The 14,546-nt window shown below is 34.0% G+C and overlaps 1 protein-coding gene and 1 pseudogene across 2 annotated transcripts; one reads left to right on the top strand and one right to left on the bottom strand.

The window, feature by feature from the left end:
* The first annotated feature begins 1,329 nt into the window (after nucleotides 1-1,329).
* LOC100782469 (2,3-bisphosphoglycerate-dependent phosphoglycerate mutase 1-like) lies at nucleotides 1,330-5,695 on the top strand (annotated as a pseudogene).
* A 1,530-nt stretch (nucleotides 5,696-7,225) lies between these two features.
* On the bottom strand, nucleotides 7,226-14,042 carry LOC100780151 (phosphatidylinositol transfer protein 3). 2 transcript variants are annotated; one of them, XM_003544734.5, is made up of 6 exons: nucleotides 13,739-14,042; nucleotides 10,696-10,792; nucleotides 10,385-10,561; nucleotides 9,856-9,954; nucleotides 8,508-8,750; nucleotides 7,226-7,914 (listed from the first exon to the last, which is right to left on the bottom strand). In XM_003544734.5, exons 2-6 carry the CDS (start codon nucleotides 10,768-10,770, stop codon nucleotides 7,510-7,512), a joined length of 999 nt encoding a protein of 332 aa, XP_003544782.1. In that variant the 5' UTR covers nucleotides 10,771-10,792; nucleotides 13,739-14,042; the 3' UTR covers nucleotides 7,226-7,509. The 2 variants fall into 2 exon arrangements, with proteins under 2 accessions (XP_003544782.1, XP_014622576.1); XM_014767090.3 differs by having other exon boundaries at nucleotides 10,696-10,812; nucleotides 13,739-14,024.
* Nucleotides 14,043-14,546: the final 504 nt, after the last annotated feature.

A 14,546-nucleotide genomic window follows, 5' to 3' on the forward strand; every position in this document is an offset into this window, starting at 1 on the left:
AATGTGCAACGACCAATACTCGTGTGTTGGCCCTATAGAATTATTATGTACCATTATTAGAACACCGGATGCTATACTCAACCTGCTTCAATCAACCATCACTCCTACTCATGATGCAATTATGTATTACAACGGGAAGTGGAACATACCACGTCAAGGTGAGTTTTTGGGTTACTCCTTTACTGGAACTAATCCAATAAGATTTGGCATTCCTTCGGGATGTGGCATGGAGAAACTCAAGGATTTAATCAAACAAGTTGCACCTACAGAGGTTCCCCCTAATGGAATTCACGGATCACAATTGGTTAGACGATTATTCTTTCGATAACTAGGTCATTCTAAGTATTTCGAAAATTTGATTGAATATGACATAACAGAATTGAAAAATGATGAAGACGTGCTAAAAGTGTTAGCACAATCCAACTATTGGAAACGATTCTGCACAATAGAAATTTTGGCTATTTTTAGCAAACCAGTAAACAAAATAGAAGAAGACATGTATTCTGCACAACATATTTCATATCCTCATTAGTTTTGTTATGTTTGCATTGTAAGTGTAATTTTTAATATGTTTCATTATTGTCGAGTATCATTTCAGTTACTGTAATTTGAGTATTTTGTCTATGACTGATTTGTCATATATTTTTTTGCGGTGTTTTTCTTACTGTATTTTAATACTACTAACTAATTTTATTATTTTTTAATTACAAGAACATACAAAAACTTTTTTATAAAAAAAAAAAAAGGAAGAACGGAAGTCGGGGTGTGAGAACCCGACTTCCGTGAAGTGGCCAAAACAGGTGTACTTTGGGAATAAATACCCAAAGTAGTGTATTTTAGGAAAAGAATAGAGAGAGGGTATGTAATTTGGTAAAAAAACCGAAAGTCGGATGACCAAACCAGACTTCCGTGAACCATCCTTCAACTAGTGTAGTTTGGAAAAAAAAATATTAAAGTGATGTATATTAGGTATTTTGAGGAGAGAGAAGGTACATGTTGGTAAAAAAAGAAACCCATAAAAAATACTGCCTTAGAATGTGTGCCAATTGAATACAAGTGTACTTAAATATAGTTATCTCATTCTTACACTAAATAACCGAATAAAATAAGATAAAATAATTATTTTAGGTAAGATACTTTTTCTTATCAATCAATTTTAATCATTAATTTATTAATTTTTGTAAGTTGAAGGGATTTGAAGCAGGGATTTAAACCCACCACATATCTCTTTCTTCTTTTCTCTTTAACCACATGTCAACCTTGTAATTCTTATATGTGTGGTAGTAGGTGGTGATGATAATAATTGTGGCAGCAATCGTAGTTTTTATCGAACTACATAAACTGTCGTACGCTGTTTAAATGTGACTTTTTAGTACAAACCAAACCCAAGTGAAACCACACAGCTAGCTTTTATGTGCCGTTATATTGACTCTTCTGTACTTCAATTGAGTTGTAATAAAGTCGTAACAAATACTCATACTAACTCATTTTCCCTCTGAATAATCGACATCGTATTCTTTCATCGGTTAGTTAGTTGGTTGGAGGGAATACTGGTAGCTTCTGTAATTAACTCCGTCAACTTCCTTAGAATCTCTTGCTATAAGTATAAACTCTGCATTACCTCCATCACCACCTCATTTTCTTCGCCACCACCCTTATGTAAAAGGAGGCCAATAAATATTCGTGCCTACTTAATTTCTCTTCCAATATATATATATATATATATATATAAACTATAGTATACTCTTCCCACTTTCACTTTCACATTAGACTACTATATAACAACATATATTCGTCTTGCTGTTTTCCTCGGCTAATTGCTGCAGGTACCCTGAATCACGTTCATGTAGAAAATAGAAGGATTTCTATTTTCTGTTGCTTTTTTCTCCCCTCCATATATATTTCATACCTGGGATCATCTTGATTTTTGGTATTCATCCTCATAATAGATCTGCATTTTTTTTAAGAAGGGGCGTTTTAAATTCCCAATGTTTCACTTTTTCTTTTCTTTGTTTTTCTGTTATTTTTGGCACTATTATCAACAAGATGTCTTCTAATTAAGCATGTATGAGCTTTCTTCGTTTCTTGTTTCATTGATTCGAACATTGATGATATGGTTTGATACTAATAAAATGGACAAATAAATCTCTACATTCATGATGCATCCTTGCCTTGAGTATGAGTTGGTTAGTATTAACTGGATTTGCCTAATGAATTGTTTGTTTTCAATATTCAGAAGATGGCTGCTGGAGTGTATAACCAAGCAATTGGGACTTTTCAATCTCATTCTCATATCAACAATTTTATCATCAGCAAAAGTTTAACAATTTTGTAAGACGGGTGACAAAGGATTTTATCACGAGTAATTGCTTGTCAAGAAGAGATTGTAGTGTAATTCAAGTTATAGCTGTTGGAATTTTCTATTCCAATAATTAATATGGACTAATATTACAAACAATTATATTAGTTATTTATGTGATCAAATTAAGTGAATCTATTATACAACTAAATCATCAGATGATATGATACGGATTTAAATGAGCAAGTGTGTCAGTGTTGGCCCAATAGGGTATATCTGTTGTTTTTACAACATTCCGTAACATATCCTAAGAAAGAGTGCATATATCAGAAATCAGTTATTGTTATTTTATAAAAATCCCCTAAAATTCCAACAATAACATCTCAAAAAATCAGTGGTTGACACAATATCATCCCCTTCAAGATGCAAAACTAGTGATTGAGACACTCACAAGAAATCAAGTAAGGCAAACTCTGCTGTCAGCTGACATTGATTATTGCAGAACATGTTTCTTTGTCAAAGAATGTTCATATGGATCGCATCTTGAAGTTGGATTCACCGTGTTTCAGTTGATTGCCACATTTTGAAACCATTGGATGTCATCTAACTGCTATTCAGTTTGTTCCTACTCAGATGAAGCTGCTTTGATCCTTATTCGATACGGGGAGTCCTTGTGGAATGAAAAGAACTTGTTCACAGGTTGTGTTGATGTCCCTCTAAGCAAGAGGGGTATAGATGAGGCAATTGAAGCTGGCAAAAGAATTAGGAGTATTCCTGTGGATCTCATATTTACATCTGCTTTGATTCAAGCGCAAATGACAGCCATGCTTGCCATGACACAGCACCCCCGCAAGAAGGTAACATAAATGGATAACTATCTTCAGGTGTTAAAAGAGACATAACATGTCCACTAATTTTCACTTGAGAAAGTTCATAACATATTTTTAAGCATGGACTGCACCTAACAACTAGTGCTTAACTATGAAGGCAGGGGAGTTTAACTGTTATAGTCATCATAATCCAGAAAAGAATAGAAAACTGACAACAGATTATGCAATATATATTGCAGATGATGTATGTTTATGTGTATTGTATTAGTATGTAGCTTAAACTATTTGAAAAAATATATTCATTTGCTGCAATATAGTATTCAGATGCCTTTTTGAAACTATTAGTGATCAAACTTCCTGCAGGTTCCTATCATAATGCACAATGAGAGTGAACAAGCAAGGGAATGGAGTCAAGTTTTTAGTGAAGATACAAAAAAACAATCCATTCCAGTCATAGCAGCTTGGCAATTGAATGAAAGAATGTAGAAATCTCCTTCCTACTTTCAATATTTGCTACTCCTGCTTTACAACCTTGTGTACAAAATATAATCTATAGGCCATACTTGTTAATATTTTCAGGTATGGGGAACTACAGGGTCTCAATAAGCAAGAAACAGCAGACAGATATGGGAAAGAACAAGTGCATGAGTGGCGTCGAAGTTATGACGTACCTCCTCCAAATGGTGAAGGTTTGGAAATGTGTGCTGAAAGGGCAGTTGCCTATTTCAGAGACCAAGTATGTGGTAGTTTAGAATTTTGTAATCTGGCAATCTCCCTTTCTTCATTTTCTCCTTTTATGCTATTCTTCATGGTCTATGATTATAATAGTTAACAAGTCAGTATTATATGTGTTAAAATTTGATGTTATAGCATCTATATTCTATATGGAGCTGATTCCATGACATTATACTGCAGATTGAACCTCAACTTTTATCTGGAAAAAAATGTTATGATTTCAGCTCATGGGAATTCACTGACATCCATTATTATGTATCTTGACAAACTAACTTCCCAAAAGGTGATTGATCAATTGTTCATGGTTATCACAATTTATATGTTCAAATGTCATAAATAGTCATGATTTTATTTTTATTTCACCTTTTCACAGGTGATTAGTTTAGAATTGTCAACTGGAATTCCAATGCTTTATATTTTCAAAGAAGGAAGATTCATTAGGAGGGGGAGTCCAATAGGGCCCACTGAAACTGGAGTTTATGCCCACACGAGGGTATGTAGCTATATCCCTTGTATATTTCATTCCATTTTGCTAAGATGAAGATTCCTTTAGCATTCTAGAAGTTTTTATTTAAGAATTGATATCTGTTGCTTCGGAAAGATGAAATGGCACTTGCAGTCAAGAAACAGATAGAAAGAATAAACCTAACTTGGAAAATGTTAGCAACACATTTTCTGGTACACTCTTTTGAACACACTCTCTATTGTTGACTAAAATTTATTGGAAATCATAAATTTTGTGAATCTCACTTGTTATTCAATGAGTTCCACTCATGATTCTATTTTTATAGTTTTTAATATATTTTAGTCAATAATAGAGAGTTTATTACTAGCACTACGCCACTACTCACTTCAAAATAGTTTCAATATTGACAGCTATGGTTTAAATTTACTAGCTTATCTCTTAGGAACTTATTATTTATATGATGGTATTGGTAATACCTGGTTCTGTGCTTCCATGTTAAGCACCTTTATTTTGTCACCAAAATGATTATTTTCATTTGGCTTGGATAGAATTCCTGATCCTATAAATGTCAATAACTGAATAAGCAAAGAAACAATTTTGATTAAAATTCCAGACTTATCATACCGGAAAAGAAAAATGCATGTTTTCCAGAAACTCTGAACTTTTTCAAGGGGGAATTGAACGTAAATTGGGTATATAGTTGGAAGACTTGATGTGCACATTTCCTCTAGGATTTGTGATCTATTATTAGTCCTTAATTTTCTACTAATTGGATTTTTACTATATAATGTTTGTTAAAATTATATTCCATTCTTCATTCCTCAAATCTTGTTAACGAAGTCTCCAAGGCACTGACAATACTATTACCTGGTCACAGCGTTTGGCTCTTTACAGGCAGAGGTTGGATGATATGTTCCAATAATTTTTTTTAAAGGTTAGGTAATAGATATACGCTCACTTTCTTCTGTTTATGCTTCTCTCTTAGTCTACATTCTTCTTTTTATCATTTTATCATCTTCGTTTCAGGGAATTCATCACACGTTAATCAGCAGTACAGTATTACATAAGGGGTAAAAAAGATGTTATCAGTGTTACAGTTAGATTGTATGAAAATTTGCGTATGTCTTTTGGGTGTTTAGCACAGTTTAGAACTAGGAGATTAAGATCCATTCTCCACTCCAGTGTTGTTCTCATATGGTGAAGGAGAGTAATTGCTTCCATGTGCCTATATATACACACACATACAAATAAATCATTGAATCTTAGAAATGTTTTCATGTCGATTACAATTAATTGTAAATGAGTTGTAATGTGAATTTTATTGGACATCAGGAATGTTTTAATATATAGAAACTTATTACTTACTCTCCTTCCATTTGCAATGAGGAATGAAATGAATTTTTGTCTTCCGGAGTTAACATGAAAATAACTAGATAAAAATTTGTACATTGTGCTATTACTTTAAATTTGTGATTTCAATGATTAGTGAAGCAGAAAAAATGCATAAGGATGATAGGAATAAGAATAGTTTGTAATATGATATCATTGTAAAAATACAAGTTGAAGGAGGTGGAGAGCATTGTATCACAATGAACTAGCATGGTAAGCAAAAAGCAAGGTAAACATTCGTATTGGATTTCTGCCCACAGTAGTTGTCTACAAAAAGAGAGAAAAGGCATGTTCACCCCATAAGGCAAATCCTGCAAACATTGAAACTCTGTTCGGAATTACGCGGATAATAGAACACTAAGATTTCATAACAAAACAAAAACATGTTTTCATTTTACTACTTTCTAACTACAAACTGGAAATATGCTTTCATCCTGTATTCGCTAAATAACAAAACAGAAACATATTTCCGTGGTATAATATAATATACACAATGAAAACATAATAGTCTTAACGACAACAATGAAAAATAAAAACAACCACAATGAAAAAGATGAATTACCATGAGACGTCTGTGCAGTGTGAGGCAACAATGAACATCAGAAGGGCGACACAAGAGAGTCACTATCAGAATGGGAAGGGAGAGTGTGCGGAGGAGATGAGAAGAAAATGGGGAGGAGGGAGTGTGAGGAATTTTACATCAACAAAAAACATGTAGCTTGTAGGATGTGAACTTAGCATAAAAGGGGACATGAAGAAGGAAAAGAGAAGGGAGCTAAGGATAATGCCTTGCCGGGGTATACGAGAGAAGGAAGAAAAGTGAAAATAAGGAGAAAAAAGAAAATACCACGTGGCAGTAGCCAGTAGGAGGATGGGAATGAGAAGAGAAAGGGAAAATAACTGAATTTCCATGTGGCAAGGTAGAATGAGAAAGGATGCGAGAATCATGCAGCTGAGGAATGAAGTGGGAAGAAAGGGGGGGAGAATTTTATAAAAGGGTATTGGGTGAATTGACTGAACAAAAGAGTAGGTCCTTCAGTCAGGGAATTCCTTCTTCATATTACATTCTCTGTTTTTTTCTCTTTTCAGTTTCTAAGGAGTTTAGCTCCATTCTATTATTTTTGTTTTTTCTTATCAGTACTTGGGTGTATTATGATAAGAGGAATCCGTTGGACTAAGAGATCAACAATACAATTTCTTACAGTTCACTCAGGGTGCTTCGAGGTAGCGAAGATAGACATCAAACTTGGCAGAAACATAGAAAGGCATAAAGCACAAATAGTCAAATACTGCAACTCGGTTGAGATAACACATGAAAGATTTAACCTCTTTTTTTAAGCGAGCTAATGTATAAAATCAAAAATATATATCTACTGTTGATTTGAATTAAAATACCTTGTAATCTAAACTAATTTTAAATCAATGGTTAAATTTATTTCTTTACATTGCACATATGATCTCTTTTAAAAGAAACAAATACCCACAAGAATGATACTAGGTGTAGAGTAAGATGAACCTGCTTGCAATAACAAGCCATTCTTCCATCCACGAGGGAGGAAAAAAATTGTCTACCACAACAGCAGCAAAACTCTGCTGACTGCACAAGCAAGCATTTCATGCCCGTTAAAAGATAGAATTCACAAGGCAAAAACATCTGTGATCATGTTAAATCCAACATCAAATTAACAAAAGGTCTCTTGATTCTAACTTCAAAATAAGAATGTCACAGCATCTTGCTACCTTAGTGCCTGTATATTATTTCAAAGGCCCAAGGTTTGTAATTTCTCATTCTAATGAATATCTGCACTGGCATTTTTTTCTCCTTCATTAACCAAGATTTTCTGATCAGGGTTAATGATACCTGTATCCATCACGGGGTCAGGGGAAGAGTCTATTTTCTCATTGTCTGAAGCATCAGTATCTGATTCTAACCTAGTCGAATCTAAAGGAGCATGAGTTGGGACTGATGATGGAGAGTTTTCCCTTGTCCAGAGAGAGGGAGTCTTCTTGTCATCCTCTTTCATTCTCTCAGCATATCTATTTATGTCAAATCCTGTATCATCATTCCCACCAAATGCAGATTCAAGATGGTCAAAATCAAACAAATCCTCCATAATCTTCTTGGTGTTCTGATCATCAGAGTAACCAAACTTGACTTTATTATAAGTCTTGGGCTCTAATAAGGGCTTTACCATCTGCAGCAATACATATTTTGTCATCAGACAATGGTACTAGATTAATGATCAAAATTATTAGCAGCTAAAAATAAACACATTAATTAAGAGGCAAAAACCATAAATTTCTCTTATAGTTCTCATACAGATCAAGAAACCAGTACATATATTCCTATGTCAGAGGCAAAGTGATAAGTAAATGAATAGGGTACTTTTGACTTTTGAGTTTCCTTACCGTCTATTATATGTAAATTACAAGTTTGTAAAAATAAAAAATCAAATGACGATGAAAACTTGTATCAGTCCATGAGAGACACACCCAAAGCGAGAAAAAGGAAAGGAAAAAAAAAGAAGCTTGGATTCAGAGCTTCAATTCTGGACCCAGTGGACTCAAATTTCAATCTCATCTTGAGTGGCTAAAATACACCTGAAACATTGAAAGTTTTTCAAGAACGAAAATCATTTTCGGACTCATTCTAGCCTAGAATTTAAAATAGTTTCATCGCATTATCAACTTGCACCTTCATTCAATACATAAAATCAATATAGATATACAGGAGCAGAAAGATATTGAAGCATGAAGTGTGAGATAGAAAACAATTTTATTTAATTACCGTGAAAAATGGTTCAAAGAACTTAGGTGCATTGTACAGTATTGCCAGACCAAGCCGTTCTGGATAATGTTCTTGTAATACATGGGCCGTTTCACGTGTCACCTTTATTGATATATGTGACATATTGAAACCCTGAAAGTCAATCAACCAGACCATCTGTTCCTGTTCTGGTGGAAGATTTAAAATAGCATTCTCCATGCAGTATACCAAATATTTAATTTGGCCTTTTGTTGACTTTGAGTTCTGAACCCAAAAAAAGAAGAAAAAAAAATTAAAAATGGATAACATTCCTCTAAAAAAAACAAGATTCTAACCAGCTATGCAGGTAGAATCTATTAAATCTGACATCAAAGTCAAAGCAGGAAGCATGAGTGCTTTCTGTTGGAAATTATGTGACTATAATAATATAAGTTCGGTTCGGTATATTTCTAATATGGCATGAGAACCTAGTTAGTCTTGAAGTTAGGCCAGCTACATATGTCCAATCCCACAAACATTACGCTTCATATTTTTAATCCTACTTTAGGTTCAGTCCAGTTCTACTATGATGCCAGAATCTCTCAGTCTTGCAAACTTCATGCTCTAGATGTCTAGTTCTAGCCGTGAGAGAAGGGGGTGTTAAGATGTTCCACATTGACAAGGAATATGGTCAAAATATTCCTTATAAGACTTGACAATCCTCCTCTCTTGAGATAACTTTTAGAAGTGAGTTAGGTTCTTTTAGACGTGACAAATAATATGTTAAAATATATTCATAGAACTTGGGTTTAGGGCATAACTCAACCCCACAAAACCAACTTGTAAGGTGAGGACAGCCCAAGCTTTATAATCTCCATTTAAGTTACATCTCTAGTCAATGTGGGACTAAACACGACCCTTGAGGTGGAAACTAAGACAACCCTCAAAGAGGCTAAAACTAAGGTGGGATAGGGGTGACCATGATGCTTTCAAACACTCCCCCACCAAAGGCTACCAGCCTCGAGTGAGAAAAAATAGGTGACCCAACAATGGATCTAGGATAGGCTCTAGTACCATCTTAAAATTTGGGTTTAGGACCTAACTCAGACAACACAAAACCACCTTGTAATGAGATGACTGTCCAAACTTTATAAGCTCTATTTAACTCATCTCTAGTCGATATGGGACTAAACACCACCCTTGAGGCCGCAACAAAGGTATCCCCCAAAGAAGCTCCAACTAAGGAAGGCTAGGGGTGACTGCAACTAAGGCGGCTTTCCAACACATATCCTACATATTCATTCTTCCATTTTCACTTATTCCAAGCAAAACACATGATATCTGACTTAGATAAACATGCTCGAGGTTATAAGTGATTTTCAGAAGATACCTGGCGACTAGGTCTCATTACTAGGACTGTTCTCCCATGCTTGTCAATGTAATTTGTTCTATAGGTTTTTCCTGTCTCTGCTTCATGAGCAATATCTTCCTGCATCAAAAAAATACACACCAAACCACTTATCAGAAGATAATTCCAGAAAGAGTGATGGTTTGACATAAATGTTCAGATCACAAACATTCCAGGTGAGTCAGTAATTAAATGGGTTAAATTAAATCAGTCTGAAGACAATATGATGTTCAGTTGCTAGTAGTTCAGGTAGGATATTGATCAGATATAGCCAAACAAGGCCAATGGCCACAATTAAGAACTTTTTCATGTTTATTCAGGCCCACCTTCATCTCCTCTTAAGAGAGGAGTGAAAAAGGGAATAGATGCAACACAAAATACTCAGGTTAACCTGGGTATCTAGAAAGATTGAGTTAGAAATAGCAATACCAAGAAGGACACATCCCTTCCCTGCTATTTATTACGTCTCAAAAGTCATACAAAAAAAAAAAGAAGAAAGTCAGCAACTCACCCAGCGAATCTCTTCTGGTTTGTATTCTTCTCTCCATTTCAAGGTCAGCTTCAACATTTTGGCTGCCTTCTTAACATTCCAATTCCGTGCTCTCAAATACCTTGAGATGCATGCATCAGAACAAAAAATGGACGCCTTACCAGACTGTGGCCCAATTAACCTTCTCACCTCATTGATCTGGAAGAAAGAAAATTATTATGAGCTACAGTGCAGCTTTGCTCAAAACATTGCAGTTTAATATTTACAAATGCCAAGTCTCAAAACAAGGTAATATTGTGGATGCACCAAGAAAGCAAAATTACTGGACATACCAATGCTTGCTGTTCTAGTGATGGTAACATTTTCTCCTGGCCATTAGAGGCACTTCTCTTTGGATCCACACTCATGTTGGTCTGTTAGAGACTCTCCCTAAAAGTCAAAAATGAATACTGCAAAAGTCAATACCAATTTATCTAAGTAATCACCCATCTTCTAAATCATTACAGCATACCAGAGATCTAGACACAAAGTTACATTTTTATCCAATAGCTCATCATGCAGACAAGCTATAGTTCTTGTAGAATTACAAACTGTAAAGACAACTAACTTTTAACATCTATACCATATATTACCAGTTGAAGCTAGAGATATTTAGTGAGGAAAAGTTCTCTCACTTAGCTTAAACTTTATTGCTTTCAAAATGGCATATATATATAGTACAAGAGAGGAGAGAGACAGCTCACACAAATAACCTAACCCTGCTGTCTCTCTATAAGCAGAGCAAGATACCAGAAAATAAAACAATATTCAACATTACCATTCACTGAAATTATTTCAGCTAAACTTTGATTGGGCCAATGTGAATTCATGGGAAATATTTTTTACCTTCGTTTATTTGTTAAAATGCTGGCATTCATTTATAGCCACTCAGGATAGTTAGTTTATCTATTTAAAAAAATATATCAGAGGTTGACCATAAATTTAAATGAAACAATTTTCTATTCATCTAAAACCTAGAAAGCACGAACATAGTTACAACACAAGATAAACACATACAATATGGTACACTAATACGATACGACAAAGATACAGGAATGTGAAATTCTAAAAATTATAGGATATAGTGTGGCCAGAAATACAACATATTAAATTAACATTAACATAAAACACAAATATTAAATTTAAATCAAATGAAGTGAGCACGAGTTGTTGTGACGTCATAAAATATTATAATTTATCTAATCATTGTAATATTCCCATCTCTATTGATATAAATGTTTAACAAATACAAAACATATTGTAAACTGCAGACAAAGAACTAAAACCCAAAAAGTAGGGCGAAACTACATTTTAGCACTCTTTTTGGAAGGGGGGAGGGAGGTGTGGGGGGAGACCATACCTCAGTCCCAAAACTGAGAAGTTGTTCTTTATACATGTCCAAACCACCTTAACCAATTTTCTGTATTTCATGCAATCCATGTATTTCATTATATACATAGATAGGTGAGAATGAATTATAGATAACCATGGTTCACTTAGGTTTAGAATCAATTCAACATGTTTTGGACTGGCATCAATATTTTAAAACTTGTCATTTCACTGGCAGGTTCACATTTGTTTATTTTCAAATAGAAAAGTATATCCTATGCAACATAAAGGAAATTTGGCCATCTGAATATCCCAAAACATAAAAAAGTGAGATGGAAATTTTACCATTGAGGAAATTTAGATCAATTAAGCCTGTGTGGGACTACTGACACTCTAATTGCATATTCCTATTTGTACTCACTACTAAGTAACTTAGAATTACTTTTTATTAAAATTGCCCTGATTTATTTTTTATAATCAAGCCAGGTCATAATTAATTAAATTCCTATTTGTTTATTCACATATAGTTGAGGAAAATTTAGAAAATTGCGAATTAAAGTATTAGTGAGGATTTTAATTATTGAATAAGTAATCTAGGATGCTGATAGCTAGTCGCATCCATCAGTCAAACTTAAACAACTTGTCATTACAATCCTTGAGTAATTAGTACATCTCCTTTCCTAAAATCTTAGTCAACATTTTACTTCATATTTCATCAAAAGCCGCTTCTCATAAAGGCAACACAAGTAATCTGCTCTATGCTCAATATTCTTGATAGACAAGACTTTAGCTTTTGCCCAGTTCAGGTCTCACACAATCAAGACCCAGAAGGGCACAAGTGCACAACAAAGTGCAAACAAACACTTAATGACTATTATTACAGCTTGTCAAAAAGTTTAATCCTATGATGCATCATGCATGTATATGGGTATCTGTATTGGAAATGTAAGATAACATACCAGTATTATATGGGGATATGGTATTTCTTAAATTTAGGATATGAATCCAAGATATATGAAGCAACAACAGGAGTCTTATCCCGGTAGCAGAGGTTGGCTAAATTGGACTAGATTAAAGACTGAATTCTTAGGAATATTATTCACAATGAGATCTTTCTTAACAATTTCTAGTATTCACGATGAGCATTTATATAAATATTACATATATCCTTCTGTAAAAAAATAAATTAAATTATCACAAAACATTGTCCATAAAAAGATAGTTAGGCAATTCCATGGTTAACAGGGAAAAGTGGAGAAAGTAGGTTTTTATTCAGCATTAACCATTTTAAAAACAATAGAAGGCTAGCACATATAAAATTTTCATGATATCTCACCCTTGTTGGTACAAAATTCAAAAAAAGAAATTACAGGATGCAAGCTAACAGCATCCCCTGGCCTATGAAGAGTATCTTCTATAGTTACATATCCCAGGTAGAGCAAATATCGGGAAGTAAAAAAAATTAAAAAAAAATAATACACTTCCTAGGCTCAATACTAGTTGCTTCTCTTTCACTGTCATGAAATTTTCAGAAATCACAAATTTCCCCAAATTGCTAAGTTGGTTGAACTAGTTTGACTTAGATCCAGCAATGTTTCATACTCAAAGCATTAGAGTCAATCACGATTCAACTACAAATTGCGTCATATTGAATAAATCGAATCACGACCATAAGGTCTTGCCAATTCAATCACCAGTAACAAATTTACTATCCTATCCCTCTGTGAAATATAAATACATAAATAAATAACCCTATGGTTGCGGAAACGAGAACACACGCGCACAAAAAGCGATTCTATTTCTATTGAGTTAAAGGCAAAGTACTAGCTATAACACAAATTATAGGCTCAAATCCAGAATTCAGATTCGAAAATCGATAGGAGATTTTCATATAATTAGCAAATGGATTATGAAAGAATGTAGATTCGAAAAAGAACGGAATGAACGGAAGAAAAGGAATGAAGGAAATTTGGAGAAAACAATGAGGAGGGGGAGTTGGTGGCTGACCTGAGTGGTGGCACCGATTCAACGTTTGGCGCGCGATTGTGTCGGAGGCTGATAGAATCACCGAGAAAATTGGAAAATGGAAAAAGTCAACAGAGCTTGTTCTGTCTTTTCGCTGATGGGGAAAGAAATGGAGAAACGCTCACGCACAAAACGATGGTGACGGAGGGAGGAGTGAGTCTCAGTCTTGAATGAATGATTCCGATATTTGTGTATGTAAACGCTCTCACGCACTGTGTTCTTGAAACTTAATCCGTGTGATGGCCCCACGTGGAAACAACCAACCCACCTCTCTTTGTTACCGGAATTGTTAATTAGCTCATGATGAAATAAATTAGATATACGTTGGCACATTTGGTTCGGTATTTGAGTTATTCGAACAAGATTTGAGATTTTGATTTTCCACTTAAACATGATAATATGATAATTAAAGATATCACTTTACTCAAAAGATAGATATAGATTGATGCAGTTGGGGGATTACAAATGGAAAGAGTTTAATATTGTGAAACGTATTTGAAAAAAATGAAACCGAATTAGTTTTTAATTCAATTTTAAATTTATTATGAAAACCAACAAAAAAACAATTATCAATTTTTAGTTTTAAAAAATATATCCACACTACCACCATTCATACACTGTCACCACTGAATGATAAATATTATATAAATTAAGTGATAAATATAGAATAAATTAAAATAAAATTACAATTCTCTTATTGAATGTAATAAAACTTTGAAATATTTTAAATAATTTATATATACAAATTATTCATGTCCTATAATAATAAACTTGCACCCTCAAGAATAAT

Source organism: Glycine max, chromosome 14 (genome assembly GCF_000004515.6).
Source record: "Glycine max cultivar Williams 82 chromosome 14, Glycine_max_v4.0, whole genome shotgun sequence".
NCBI classification, from domain to species: Eukaryota; Viridiplantae; Streptophyta; class Magnoliopsida; order Fabales; family Fabaceae; genus Glycine; species Glycine max.

What these genes read in the sequence shown, in the direction of transcription:
- LOC100780151 (XM_003544734.5), bottom strand. Translation starts at nt 10,770, where the DNA reads ATGAGTGTGGATCCAAAGAGAAGTGCCTCTAATGGCCAGGAGAAAATG. An exon ending in TAATGAGACCTAGTCGCCAG is followed by an intron (nt 8,751 to 9,855) that starts GTATCTTCTGAA and finishes TTTTGGGTTCAG; the next exon opens with AACTCAAAGTCAACAAAAGG. An exon ending in TCTTTGAACCATTTTTCACG is followed by an intron (nt 7,915 to 8,507) that starts GTAATTAAATAA and finishes GTATTGCTGCAG; the next exon opens with ATGGTAAAGCCCTTATTAGA.